Source organism: Ursus americanus, chromosome 4 (assembly GCF_024610735.1).
Source record: "Ursus americanus isolate L20-20 chromosome 4, mUrsAme1.1.p, whole genome shotgun sequence".
Classification (NCBI taxonomy): Eukaryota; Metazoa; Chordata; class Mammalia; order Carnivora; family Ursidae; genus Ursus; species Ursus americanus.
The window spans coordinates 95,666,800-95,681,244 of NC_142130.1; the positions used below are offsets into that span (position 1 = coordinate 95,666,800).

The following is a 14,445-nucleotide window of genomic DNA, read 5'->3' on the forward strand; positions in this document are numbered from 1 at the left end:
CTTTAATACTTCCCTAGGACGGGGACTTTCAAGAAGCCTGTGAATCACTGGCTTCGGCCGTGATCTTCTGGAAGTCGGTACCAGAGGAGAGTGCCACCCTCAGTCTGGGCACCAGGCTTCAGGCACAATTCATGCCAACTCTCCCATCTCGCTGTTTCTTGGTCTAGTGCAATGGGCATGGAGGCTCATGCGTGACCCCCTACTCGTCCGCTGGGGCCGGGCTAGGATGCTGTGGCCCCGTGCCCTCTGGCAAAGAGCTCCAGGGCCGAGACAGCAGCCAACGCCACCTGCAGGCCCCCCCTGGTCTGAGAGCATCCGTCTGGAGTCCCAAGGGCTACGTAACCCAGACAGAAGGTCTCCTCTAGCTTGTCCGACCCCACGCGCTCCAGGAGAACACAAGAGATGAATGAAGGGAAACGATTCACGAGGAATGGGAGGCTAGCGTTTTCATGGGACATCTCTTTTCCAGATTTTCAGGGGACTTGGGGCCAACCACCCTGTGACCACAGCTCTGGGGTGCTGGGTGGGAAGCAGACTGGAGAGGTAGGGAAGGCAGGCCTCCTGGGGAGGGGAGAGGCAGCAGGTGTCAGCCAACACCCTTGTCTTCTCAAGGCAGACAGGGTTGAAGACAAGCAGTCACTGGAAGCAGCCAAAAATTCACTGTTAGAAACATTCTAGCTCTTCCTCTTTGGGTCTAGACCGTCTATGCAAATGCAATGAATTTTCACTGAATAAAACTGAATGTCAATCACAGAGCTAGCTGGTTTCACGCACATGATCTCCTAAAGGAATCAAAGGGACACGGTGCCCAGGATCCCCCAGAGCCAGTGATCAGTGGGCAGGCTGACCAGGACACACAGACATGGGCACAGGCTCTGCCCTAGCAGAGAGCAGGCAGGGTGAGCAGGACACACGGACACGGACACAGGCTCTGTCCGGGCGGAGAGCAGGCAGGGTGAGCAGGACACACGGACACGGACACGGGCTCTGTCTGGGCGGACAGCAGGCAGGGTGAGCAGGACACACGGACACGGACATGGGCTCTGTCCGGGCGGAGAGCAGGCAGGGTGAGCAGGACACACGGACACGGACACGGGCTCTGTCTGGGCGGAGAGCAGGCAGGGTGAGCAGGACACATGGTCACGGACACAGGCTCTGTCCGGGCGGAGAGCAGGCAGAGTGGCAGGACACACGGACACGGACACGGGCTCTGTCCGGGCGGAGAGCAGGCAGAGTGGCAGGACACATGGACACGGACACGGGCTCTGTCCGGGCGGAGAGCAGGCAGGGTGAGCAGGACACACGGACACGGACACGGGCTCTGTCTGGGCGGAGAACAGGCAGGGTGAGCAGGACACACGGACACGGACACAGGCTCTGTCCGGGCGGAGAGCAGGCAGGGTGAGCAGGACACATGGACACGGACACGGGCTCTGTCTGGAAGGAGAACAGGCAGGGTGAGCAGGACACACAGACACGGACACGGGCTCTGTCTGGGCGGAGAACAGGCAGGGTGAGCAGGACACATGGTCACGGACACAGGCTCTGTCCGGGCGGAGAACAGGCAGGGTGAGCAGGACACACGGACACGGACACAGGCTCTGTCCGGGCGGAGAGCAGGCAGAGTGGCAGGACACACGGACACGGACACGGGCTCTGTCCGGGCGGAGAGCAGGCAGGGTGAGCAGGACACACAGACACGGACATGGGCTCTGTCCGGGCGGAGAGCAGGCAGGGTGAGCAGGACACACGGACACGGACACAGGCTCCGTCCGGGCGGACAGCAGGCAGGATGAGCAGGACACACGGACACAGACACGGGCTCTGTCCGGGCGGAGAGCAGGCAGGGTGAGCAGGACACACGGACACGGACACGGGCTCTGTCCGGGCGGACAGCAGGCAGGGTGAGCAGGACACACGGACACGGACACAGGCTCTGTCCGGGCGGAGAGCAGGCAGAATGGCAGGACACACGGACACGGACACGGGCTCTGCCCGGGCGGAGAGCAGGCAGGGTGAGCAGGACACACGGACACGGACATGGGCTCTGTCTGGGCGGAGAGCAGGCAGGGTGAGCAGGACACACGGACACGGACACGGGCTCTGTCTGGGCGGAGAGCAGGCAGGGTGAGCAGGACACACGGACACGGACACGGGCTCTGTCTGGGCGGAGAGCAGGCAGGGTGAGCAGGACACACGGACACGGACACGGGCTCTGTCCGGGCGGACAGCAGGCAGGATGAGCAGGACACACGGACACAGACACGGGCTCTGTCCGGGCGGAGAGCAGGCAGGGTGAGCAGGACACACGGACACGGACACGGGCTCTGTCCGGGCGGACAGCAGGCAGGGTGAGCAGGACACACGGACACGGACACAGGCTCTGTCCGGGCGGAGAGCAGGCAGAATGGCAGGACACACGGACACGGACACGGGCTCTGCCCGGGCGGAGAGCAGGCAGGGTGAGCAGGACACACGGACACGGACATGGGCTCTGTCTGGGCGGAGAGCAGGCAGGGTGAGCAGGACACACGGACACGGACACGGGCTCTGTCTGGGCGGAGAGCAGGCAGGGTGAGCAGGACACACGGACACGGACACGGGCTCTGTCTGGGCGGAGAGCAGGCAGGGTGAGCAGGACACACGGACACGGACACGGGCTCTGTCTGGGCGGAGAGCAGGCAGGGTGAGCAGGACACATGGTCACGGACACAGGCTCTGTCCGGGCGGAGAGCAGGCAGAGTGGCAGGACACACGGACACGGACACGGGCTCTGCCCGGGCGGAGAGCAGGCAGGGTGAGCAGGACACACGGACATGGACACGGGCTCTGTCCGGGCAGGCAGGGTGAGCAGGACAGGAGGTCCGCCCCTGCCCCGTGCACGGCTGGGCCTGGCTGCCGGGGCTCCTGCGAATATTCCCCCACACCCGCTCCCCTCCCTCTAGGCTTGCCGGCCCCCAAACCCACAGCTGCAGGGCAGAGGCCCAACATGGGGCTCACAGGTCCGTCCATCCTGCTGACCTGTTTGCTTTGTGGTTTGAAAGAAGTCAGGAAATTTCACACAGAAACACCGATTTCCATTTTCTCTCTTGAGGAGGTCAAAAAAAGCGGTAATGGCACCGGCACCACGTGCCTGCAGGCTGGGCCTCGTCCGGCGGGCCACCTGCTGGCGGCCTTCGCTTCTCTAGTGTGCAGACCAGGGGTGCACCCTGGCTTCATCCCCAGTGCCCCGCACTCTCGGGGAGCTGTGTGCAGCTGGGAGTCAGCAAGAGCGTCCGGATGCCGGCTGGTGGTCACACACCGCCCCCTTGTGGCGGCACAGAGCCACGTGGGAGCCCCAGGGACCGCTCTGCATACGCGAGGGACAGGAGTTCTAGTCCTGGGGACACGGATGAGCTTTGCGAACCCGAGTCGTGGGATGTGAGGCATTCTGAGGAACAGGCAGCCACACTTCCGTCCAGACCAAGGCGCTCGTCCACAAAGAACGGCACCATTTCACGTGCAACCTGATGTGCCCTAGACGGCAGTGCCAGGATGGGGTCCCCGGCACAATGCTGACAGATGCCCGCACTCCTGGACGTGGCCTCAGATGGCCTGCCTTGGAGGCACCTGCCTGTAAGGGTGCTGTCCTGCCTGGGTGGGTCAGCGCTCTTTCTCACAGAAGTGCAGAGCCCAGCTCTGATGGGGCAGGGGGAAGGCCCCGGGACTCCCCACCTCCTCGGTGCCCTGCACTCTTGTCCTCCACCACAAGGACATGTGTCAGGGGCGCTAAGGAGAGGGCGAGCACTGGGAGAGGCTCGGGGGGGACACTGTGGCAAGGGGAAGACCAGCAGTGGAGAAGTCACTTCTCAGCTCGTTCACGGGAGACGCATCTCAACAGCATGAGACGACAATGACAGGTGTACGACACGAGTGCACGAGGCACTCACAATGACCCGTGTCTCTGTTTTCTCCCCCGGTGCTCCATGGGTAGAGCTCTGAGCGTTAGCTGCAGGGCAGGGTGGGGCCCCCGGTTCGGAGCGCGGCGCGTTACCTTGCCACACACGGGGCATCCTGAGGGCTCCTTCTTATAGCGGACCAGGTTCTCGCCACCGGTGTCCAGGTCTTCCCTCTTCACCCGCCGCACTCCTGGAATGCCCGCCCCCCAAGCGAGAGAGTGAATACACAGGCGCACCCCTGCGCTGGGCCGGGCACCTGCCGCTCAGCCAGCGAGGCTGCCTGGACGGCGGGGGCAGGGCCGGTGGCACCAATGAGTGGGTGAGCGGCGCCCCCAGCACAGGACGCAGCTGCAGGGACCACTGCTCCTACAGGCTCCGGGGAAAGAGCCGGCTGGCATGCCCACGGGCAACAGCGACACAGTTCGTGCATCCGAAATACGTGAAAATACAAGGGCAGCGGGGGTTTGGGGTTTGACGGTGCAGATAAGCTACATTGAACAAATGCTGAAGAAGGGAGTTTCCTGCAACCCAAGGGCTCAAGGCAAAGGTAGGGTTCTTAAAGATGACATGTTTTGCTAAAAAGATAGCAATATTCATCCTTGCAAATTTAATCGGTCAATCAGGATCAGGGAGAAAAGCCAAATGACAATGAACTCCTTATGGTTTTAAGACCTAACTGTTCATAACTGGGATCAAATCGGATTTTTAGAAGATTGCATGAGACAGGGAATCTTTCACTAAAAGAGAGAAATTCACGCGGTCTCTTTCCACACCGCTGACCCGTTCTGGAACATTCCCGCATCCCACAGAGTGAATGCAGAGCGCAGCCAACGGGACGTGAAAATACATCATTCCCCAAAGGCTCCTGGCGGCATAAAGCGCTCCGGAGCTGAAGCAGTGGTTGGGACTATGCCCCAGCGTAAAGGGAAAAACCACGAGACACGTTAGTTCATTCCCGCAGAAAATCATCTGACTCGCGTGTTGGCTATAAAACATGGTAAAATCAAGTGGTAAAATACAGCCCAGGTGCCTGTCAGGAGACACTTACTCTGGCAGGACGTCGGCAGCGGGCATTTAGGGCTTGGGGCTCTACGAGCAGGGGCTGGCTCAGCCACCCACCAGCCTATGAGGGAAACTGAGGCACAGTGGTTTGCCCAGGGCCATCCAGGCACCAAGTGGCCACCAAGTGTGGCTGGAGAGGCCCAAGCGAACCACCCAATGGGTCACAGAGAAAAACAGTGGTGGATTTCCTGAAGCCACGTGAACAACAGCCAGGCACAGAAGTGGGGGTAAAACTTACATAGGCTGGGACTCGTCTTACTTTGGAAACGCACAACGATACCTATACACACACACTTGTGTGCAACAGTTACACTTTACACACAGCTTTGCTTTCTTCTTCAACAAGCACGTACTTTATTTGTAATTCTTTATCAAATGATTCTTTTCAAACTTTTATAGAAAGGAGCTCTGGTCGGTAAGTGCTGCCTACGGAGGGCTGGTCCGCAAGGGAGAAGAGGCTTTTAGGGGAATAATCAGGATGATCACAACGAAAATGCCAATTTAAACAGGGTCTGTCTGAGCTGGTCCTTCAAGAAAGGCTGGGCGGGGGCGCTCAGCACACACCTGGCGCCCAGGTGCCTTCCCACTCGGGGCTCCTGTCTGTCCCGCATGGCCATGCCCCCATTTCCATCCTACTTCACCCCTCATCACGCTGCACCCTCATACCACCCCGCTGCTGAGCCCACGGACCCCCACCTTCCTCCTTGCAGCTGGCTTCCTGTCAGCCCCCCACATGGATGGAAGCTTCCAGCACCCCTGCTGCAGACAGCATGGGCCACCCGGGGCCCACAGACAGCACGAGGAATTACGTAAGGCCTCGCCCACAGGTCTGCCCAGAACATTCTGCTCCATGCACGAGGCTGAACGTATACCCCAGACCCAATTTCATACGCTGTTTTTTTCCCTTTCTGTCATATCAAAAGCATTTTCTCAAGATAGTAAAAGACTCTGAAAACAATGCTTTCGGGGACGGCACAGCATTCAGTCCTATAGAGAGTCCTGTTTCCTTAACTCTTCCCCACCATGGAACATTCAGGATGGCTCCAAGTGCTCCCGCTAAGACACCGTTAAGCCCCGCCGGTACCTCTCCGTGCCCGAGCCGAACTCCGCAGACGGTGGCAGCGCCAACCGCCCCCCAAGAGGCGGGGCAGACGCCTGCACCGCCCCCGTCCCCGTCCCCGCTCGGCGGGCTGGCGCCCAGGGCGGCGGCACTCACCTTCCAGATGCCTCCTCTGGTGGTCGAGCATGACGTCCTTGCGGTAGAACATTTTGTTGCAGACCTCACAAGCAAACTTCTTGTCCCCGTGCTTCTTCTTGTGTTTGGAAAGGTTACTGTTGGTGGAGAAGAATCTGAAACACATCTCACATTGGAACGTCTTGTCATCTGTCCAGAGAGCAAGCAGACACACGGCAACTTTTAGGTAAACGACACTGAACACAGGATCAGCATCCTAGCCGTGGGGACGGCGACGAGGCCCGGGGGGAAGGCAGAGCGGCAGGGGAGCCGCAGGGCCCGGGGACGGCACCGCCACGCCGCGGCCACCCTCGGCCAAGCACCAGACCACGCAGCGCGGCGCGCAAGGGGCCCGAGCCCGCTGGTCCTTGCCGAGGGACGCAAACACCGCTCCTCTCCTGGCCCGGCCAGGCCACACTCAGCACCCCCCGCCTCGTCCCTGCACCACAAGCCTCCCACGGCATCTGGGGCTGACTCCCTGAAAGGAGACGAGCCTGAACTACCACCGGTCTGGGCCCTCACCCTGCACCTAGCCTGACCGCAGCCCCGACTCCTGGTCTCAGAGGCAACTGTGTCACTCCCCTGACCCCAGGCTCCACCCACCTGCCACCTGTCCCTTCTCTGCCACCTGTCCTGGCCCACATGCACAAATGCCGAAGTTCTCCCACTGTTCACAGAACTGTCTTCTTTCAGGTCTCTCTGTAATAGACACATCCGCCCCACTCTCACACACCCCCAACTCACAGCCCCACCCACTCACACACCCCCCACACTCATACACACCCCACACTCACACCCCCCACTCTCACACACAACCCACACTCACACACCACCCACTCACACCCCACACTCACACCCCCCACTCTCACACACACCCCACACTCACACACCCCTCTCACACCCCCCACTCTCACACCCCACACTCACACACAGCCCACACTCACACACCCCACTCTCACACACACCCCACACTCACACCCCCCACTCTCACACACAGCCCACACTCACACCCCCCACTCTCACACACCCCACACTCACACACAGCCCACACTCACACACAGCCCACACTCACACCCCCCACTCTCACACACAGCCCACACTCACACACACCCCACACTCACACACACCCCACACTCACACCCCCACTCTCACACACAGCCCACACTCACACCGCCCACTCACACCCCACACTCACACCCCCCACTCTCACACACACCCCACACTCACAGCCCACACTCACACCCCCCACTCTCACACACAGCCCACACTCACACACACCCCACACTCACACACACCCCACACTCACACCCCCCACTCTCACACACAGCCCACACTCACACCCCCCTCTCATACACACCCCACACTCACACACAGCCTGCACTCACACACACCCCACACTCACACACACCCCACTCTCACACACAGCCCACACTCACACCCCCCACTCTCACACACACCAGTCCCAGGCTGGCACTAAACAGCACAGGTGAGCCTCCCTCCCGGGCAGGCGGCCACATCCCGGGGCCTGAGAGCTGTGGAAGGTGCAGCGCTGTCCTTGGGCTTCGGCCTTCTGTGTCAAGAGTGCCAGCAAGTACAGGCAGAGAAGCCCCTTCCAGCCGATCCCAAGGGCCGGGCTATCCGGGCCCAGCCTGCCACAGCACAGGTGGCCTTCCCTGTCGTGGCACAGGCACGTCCCCAGTTCAGAAAGCCAGACAGACCCCTGGTCCCAACAGTAACCTGCCGCCAATAAACCTCCTGCCCTCGAGGTCTACGTTTATGCTTCCGTAAGATGCGCACCTACGAGCTAACGCCTGTTACTCGGGACCCGGTGCAGATGCGGGGTCACTGGGAGGGGGGTGGATTTCTGGGGGAGCCGGTGGAGGTGCGGGGTCACCGGGAGGGAGTGGATTTCTGGGGGAGCCGGTGCAGGTGCGGGGTCACCGGGAGGGGGGTGGATTTCTGGGGGAGCCGGTGGAGGTGCGGGGGTCACCGGGAGGGGGATGGATTTCTGGGGGAGCCGGTGGAGGTGAGGGGGTCACCGGGAGGGAGGGGATTTCTGGGGGAGCCGGTGCAGGTGCGGGGTCACCGGGAGGGGGGTGGATTTCTGGGGGAGCCGGTGGAGGTGCGGGGGTCACCGGGAAGGGGGTGGATTTCTGGGGGAGCCGGTGCAGGTGCGGGGTCACCGGGAGGGAGGTGGATTTCTGGGGGAGCCGGTGCAGGTGAGGGTCACCGGGGAAGGGGTGGTGGATTTCTGGGGGACCCGGTGGAGGTGCAGGGTCACTGGGGGGGTGGATTTCTGGGGGAGCCGGTGGAGGTGTGGGGTCACTGGGGGGGTGGATTTCTGGGGGAGCCGGTGCAGATGCGGGGTCACCGGGGGGGGTGGTGGATTTCTGGGGGACCCGGTGGAGGTGCAGGGTCACTGGGGGGTGGATTTCTGGGGAAGCCGGTGGAGGTATGGGGTCACGGGGGGGTGGATTTCTGGGGGAGCCGGTGGAGGTGCGGGGTCACGGGGGGATGGATTTCTGGGGGAGCCGGCTGCACAGGAGGCTAACAGACCATGCTTTGCTCGAGGGCTTGGGCGTGAGCCTGTGCTGTTGTCTAGCTCTGCCTGGATGGTCAAGGACAATACGAGGACCACTTAGATGAGCTACCGGGACAGGTCCTGCTGAGCAAACGCTTGAGCAAAACCCATCAGTCTACACATCTCAAAAAGCTTCTCCCTGCGTCGTAGAAATCCTTGGCTTAATGGTCTATGGAGGACACAGTCTCTTAACATGAATGCTGTGGAAAAGTACAAGGGGACGCAAACGATATATTACACAAAGGACCTCAGCTTCCAGATTTATTCTTTGTTTTCCATCCGAAACTTCTAACTTTGGAAATGAGAGAGAAAATGTATTTTAATTCCCTGTGGCCCTATTACTTCTATATAATGAAATAAAATGCTTGGTTTAACAGGACCGTAAGCTGATGGGCAGCAGTAGCTGCTCGGACTTCTTTTATTACTTTCTGCTCGTTTGTGTCCAGAGAAACTGAGATAAAATAGGACAAGCAGAGTCTACCTCCCCCAGCAGCGGAGGGCATGGGACCGGACCGCGCGGGGACAACACGGGGGCTCCTGCAGAACCACAGGCGGCCACATTCCAACTCTGGCCACACACGCAGTCAGGGCTCTAGACAGACCCTCACCAATGGAAGCAGCGGGGGGATCTCCCCCAGATTTGAGGGGGCTCTTGGGGTGCAGAGCTCAGAATGCAGGGGGTTCAGCACACTGCCAGTTCACCTGGAAGCTTCCAAGGCCACCACTTCATGCCACGGCCACGGATGCCGCAGAGCTGGCAGAGCTCAGGAGAGACGAGCCATGCCGCCGCGGAGAAGCCCCATCATGGGAGCAAAAGGTACCATGAAGAGACAGGCCACGGCTGCAAACAGGAGCCCCAGACCCGAGCACACAAAGGCAGCCCATGGATGCTGGGGAGCAGGTGCTGGCCACCCGTGGGGACGGGCGGTGGAGGTTTTGCTAATGCTGGCTAAGGGGTTTCTGAGAGATGGGCGGGGGGGGGGGGCAAGAACCAACACGGATGGCTCGACAGGACAGCAGTTCAGAACCAAGGGCCACCCTGGTAGGTCTCTAAGGCCACTGCCACTGGGCCATCCTCTCCGGCGTGCTAGGATTCCCTGACCCTCCCGCACCCACCACGGCATCTGCTCCCTACTGTGGGGAGCGTGACCTCAACCAGACGGGGCCTGGCATGCTCACCCAGGCCCACAGAGGCCCGTCGGCCACAGGCCTGTCCAAGCACACGAGTGAGTGAGATTCCATCTGGTGGACAGAAGCAGGCTCAGAGCGAAACTGGTCTACGCAGGGCGGCAACCTCGGCCTGTCCTAGGCTCTGCGGCTCACGGACAGCGGACGGTGAAGGGGGCCCTTCCATCGGTGAGGCAGAGTGCTCCTCCTAAGCCATCACCCCCTCCTGCAGGTATTTCTCCCGTGGTCCTAGAACACGCCTCTGCTCACCCCCCTGCTCACCCCGCTTCACGACAGCCGCAGATGTGGGCGCCCACAGTTCCCTGGAAGACTAAGAGGACGGCAGAAGGTACGCTCCCCTTCACATGGGAAGTTTCCACCCGCATCTCCTTCGGGATCATAACAGCTGCTCAGGAGCAAGTCGAATAGAGGCAGAGGACAGATGTGAAGTGGTGTGTTCTAACGTGCCACGGTCTCCACGCGGCCACCCAAGAACCCGCGTGGCGCGGCGCCCGCTCACCTGTCCTGCAGTTGTGGAATTCCAGGGCGCTCTCGATGCGGAAGGTCTTCTCACAAGTGCCGCACCGGTACCTGTACTCGCCGTCCACCTGGTGAAGGGCAGCATCGTTAGTGCGGGGGGAGGGCCGGGGGGCGCCCCCCATCAGCATGCACCCCCGACCAGCGCTCTGGCATCTTCCGTGTGCGTACGGTCCACACCGCTCTCTGCTCCTCTCCCATGCGGTTTAGGAACATGAGCACGTTTTCACTCTTGCCATCCAGGTGCCCTGGGAGAATGCCCCATTCAGGGACCGCAGGGCAGACGCCAGCCCCAGGGACCCCGCCGCCTCCTCCCACGGCCTGTCGCCTACCCCTGCCCCCACACCCTCCCCTCTTCCTCCCTTGCAACTGCATCTTCCCTCCCGGCAGCCTGTCCTGCCGACCGCCCGCTCCTCCTGCACGCCAGCCCCACAAGCTGGGTCCTACCCACCTCATTCCTGCTGTGCTTGTAGGAGACGTGCTGCTTTAGACTTTCCTTGCGGCTGAACAACTTGGCACATTCCTCACATTTAAACAACTTGTCGCCTAAGAGCCACCAAGAAAAAGCTGGTTCACAACTCTAGGTGTGTACTGGGGCAGCGCCCGCGGCCTCTGGAGCGGGTCCGCGGCTGGGTGTGTTTGCGAGGTCCTCAGCAACGCCTCCTGGCCAGGGAAGCCCCTCCCCGTGCCCCGGCAGGGGGCCCCTCCAGTGGTGCTCCCCCGGCGTTTGCGCAGGGACTCACCATGCGAGCGCACGTGCCTGCTCAGGTTGCTGCTGTTCTGGAAGATCTTGCTGCAGATGTTGCACTGATAGACCCGCCTGTGCTCCCCCAGCTGCCTGACCAGCTTCCTCCGGATGCCGTGCCGGCTCGACAGAATTAGGCTCCTTTTGAGGGTGATGGTGGTGCTCTGATGATGCGGGTACCTGCCAGGTCACACAGACACCCGTTGAGACGGGGACAGACTATGTCCTTGGAGAAAAAGTCCAAGGTCACAATCATCTTGGAAAGTGCTCCTTCCAAACCTTCCCAGAGCCACGCGAGAAAGGAGGGAAGGAGGGAAGGTACTCGGGCACCACCCCAGCCTCTGGGGCATCTGGACAGGACAGACACCGTGAACGTACAATGGCATCCATGTTTTCTGTACAGCCACACACCTGACTGCATCTTCACTCGGGCCACCAGGAAGCTCTCAGCTCAGTCTGTGCCGAGAATAACCCTGGCTGTGCGGTTTTTCTCATGTGGTCTAGCCTCTCTATTCCCCTTTATACTTTCTATGACCCTGATTTTTAAAATTTCTTCTCCCTACGAAAGGTATTTCCGACAGTAAGCCACAGAAATCGTCTGCGCAAGAAGACAGGGTAGACAGGGAACCAGGTGACTCTGTTCTTGATGGCATGCTGGTTCCCGTTGTCAGTATCTGCACAGGTTCCAGAAATAACAGGACCAGGCACATTGTGAGAAGTACAAGAGGCACTCCAAAAAAGGCCCCCCAAAATGACCACCGGCTTATTCAGTGTCACAGCAAAGATTAACCCAAAAATGATCACCGAAATATAAAATATTTTCCTTGTTTGCAAAAAAGAAAAGAAAAACACAGAGCAAGGTGCTAAAGCGACAGAAATCCAAATACAGGACTGTTTTATAACAGCAGCCTTGCTGACAACAGCCAACAGGTGCCCGTTGGTAGAGGGATGGATAACAAAACAGGGTCTCTATATATCCACACGATGGAACAACATCTGGCCTTAACCCTGGGGGTCCATCCGACAGCTGAGTGAGACAGCCAGTCACGAAAGGACCAAAACCGCGCGGCCGCACTCCTATGAGGAACCTAGAGACACAGCGCCCGCCTACAAGGTACCCCGTCTTCGCAGAGGCAGAGGTAGGAGGGGGCGTCGGGGAAGTTAGTGTTTAAGGAGGACAGAGCTTCAGTGCGGGAAGATGAAAACGCTCTGCACATGGATGGGGGTGAAGGTCGCACAGCTACATGCAAGGACTTAATGCCGCAGAACTGGGCACTTAAAAGTGGTTAAGATGGTAAATTTTAGGTGATGTAGGTTTCACTACAAAAAAAAAAAAAAATTTGCTTTTAATCATTTTCAGAGAACGTACGACTCTGCTCCTGAGTTCCGGAACGATCCTGCTGCTCCCCAAGCTTACCCATGGCCAACCCCCCCCACCCCGCCCCCGCCAAGGAGTGAGCCAGTCTCCCTGCTGGAGGCGCCTTCCCGCCCGGGTGGTGCGCTGTCCACACTGGGGCCCTGAGGGCTGCAGCAGGACTTACTTGGGCAGGGAACCCGTGTCGCCGGTGGTGGTGGCCAGCTTCCCCAGAACCAGCTCCATGATGCGCTCGTCCGGCGCTGCGGCCACAGGCTCGTCCGGCGGGACCTCCGTAATGATCTCTGCCACTGGCTCTGTATGAAGGGGACGGGACGGGCCATGTCATCACCAGGGAAGGGAACAGATCACAACCCACCCAGGAGGACGCACCTGAGTGGACCGCGGCCAGGCCAGAGTCGTAGGCACCGATCGCAAGATAGACACGAGAAGAAAGAAGAGAAACTAGTGCTATTTTGAAATCCACGCATTTGCCTGTTTAGAAAAGCAAAATGCTATCCCTAACTTGACGCTGGAGTTATAATTTGTGATTTTTTTCCTAAAACCACGTTAAAACACTATTTCAGTCCCTTTTCCTACCAACCAAAATTGGAACATTGTGACACGGTGGCATCTTTTCACTTATTAAATGAGTCCTGACAGAGATTTGGAAATACTAACTTTTAAAATCAGAGAAGCCATCATGAGTATGTTTAAAAGCAGATAATCATTTTGTACGAGAGTCAGATGCCAAATAATTGGAGTAATAGGTATCCTGGCCTGAACCCCTGGACAAATAAATATGGGAAAACAACACAAAAAATTTCAGCTCCTGGTTTCTACCACTTTGTCTGCTCTATGTCTTCCTAATGCAACTAATAATTAGAGAAAGAATCACTTAAGCTTTCGGTGCCCCTCGTGTCTTCTCCACCTGTGTAAAGAGAAGTAGGGCGCTGCTCGGGGAGGGGAGGGTTAAATCATTCATCTGTCTATCAGCCCGAGGAGAACACGAACTTAGAGCTGGCTGCAGGAGCCGGTAAAGCCGGGACTGCCCCGGAGTATTACATGAATGCTGCCCCTCTGAGTACTTTTTCACTCCGGGAAAGAATAAGCATTTCTTCTCACTCTCAGAAAAGGAAACAAGGGCTCTACCAGATACCAAAGCACCCAGTGGTCAGTACGCAGACAGCGAGGGGACCCAGGTCTCAGCGTCACATCTGGTCCCGATAGGTGAGAACCCACCCCCACCCCGTGAGTCTTCTAGTATCAGGTGGTGCTGGCAGAAGCCACACGAGGACCGAGGGTCCACGGGCCCTGAACTCCCAAGAAAGTGGGTCAGAGTCCCTCCAAACTCCACTGAGGACACCATCACAGAGAAGGGGCCCAGCCAAGGCCTGGAGGCAAGCTACAAGCCCGCGCACAGGTGCTGCAGGAGCGGACGGTGGAGCGTTCACATGGGAACCAACTCCGCTGGGCAGCAAAGGGGAAGGAGCAGCCAGAAACCCAGCGTGGGTGAGTCTCGCTTCATGTGCCACGAGCAAGACGCTGGGCATGGAAAGACGGATGCACGTAAACCCCAGGAGGGGCAAGGCCGATTCCTACAAAGCCAAGGAGGAAAGTCTGGGGAGATGGCCATATTTCTCTGTCCTGTCGGGGCGCTCGTGACACGGGAGGAACGCTGGTCAGTGTTCACAACCTGTATGCTTTGCAGTGCCCGCTGCGTTACATGGGAATTGTGCTCTAAAGAGCTGATTCAAGCTGAAAGGGAAGGCTAGGTTCCACCCCCACCTGGCCTCTCTGCACTGAGTTCACCCACTGATAAGTGTC

The 14,445-nt window shown here is 59.2% G+C and overlaps 1 protein-coding gene across 2 annotated transcripts in view; it reads right to left on the minus strand.

The window, feature by feature from the left end:
- The window catches only part of PRDM15 (PR/SET domain 15), a 67,838-nt gene that overhangs the window by 21,790 nt on the left and 31,603 nt on the right, over window positions 1-14,445 (minus strand). For both annotated transcript variants that reach the window (XM_087861819.1, XM_087861818.1), the window contains exons 9-14: window positions 12,806-12,935; window positions 11,263-11,444; window positions 10,971-11,065; window positions 10,503-10,590; window positions 6,217-6,384; window positions 4,034-4,128 (exon numbers count right to left, since the gene is read on the minus strand). In XM_087861819.1, the coding sequence (XP_087717945.1) occupies window positions 4,034-4,128; window positions 6,217-6,384; window positions 10,503-10,590; window positions 10,971-11,065; window positions 11,263-11,444; window positions 12,806-12,935 (758 nt within the window). The remainder of the gene's footprint in view (window positions 1-4,033; window positions 4,129-6,216; window positions 6,385-10,502; window positions 10,591-10,970; window positions 11,066-11,262; window positions 11,445-12,805; window positions 12,936-14,445) is intronic.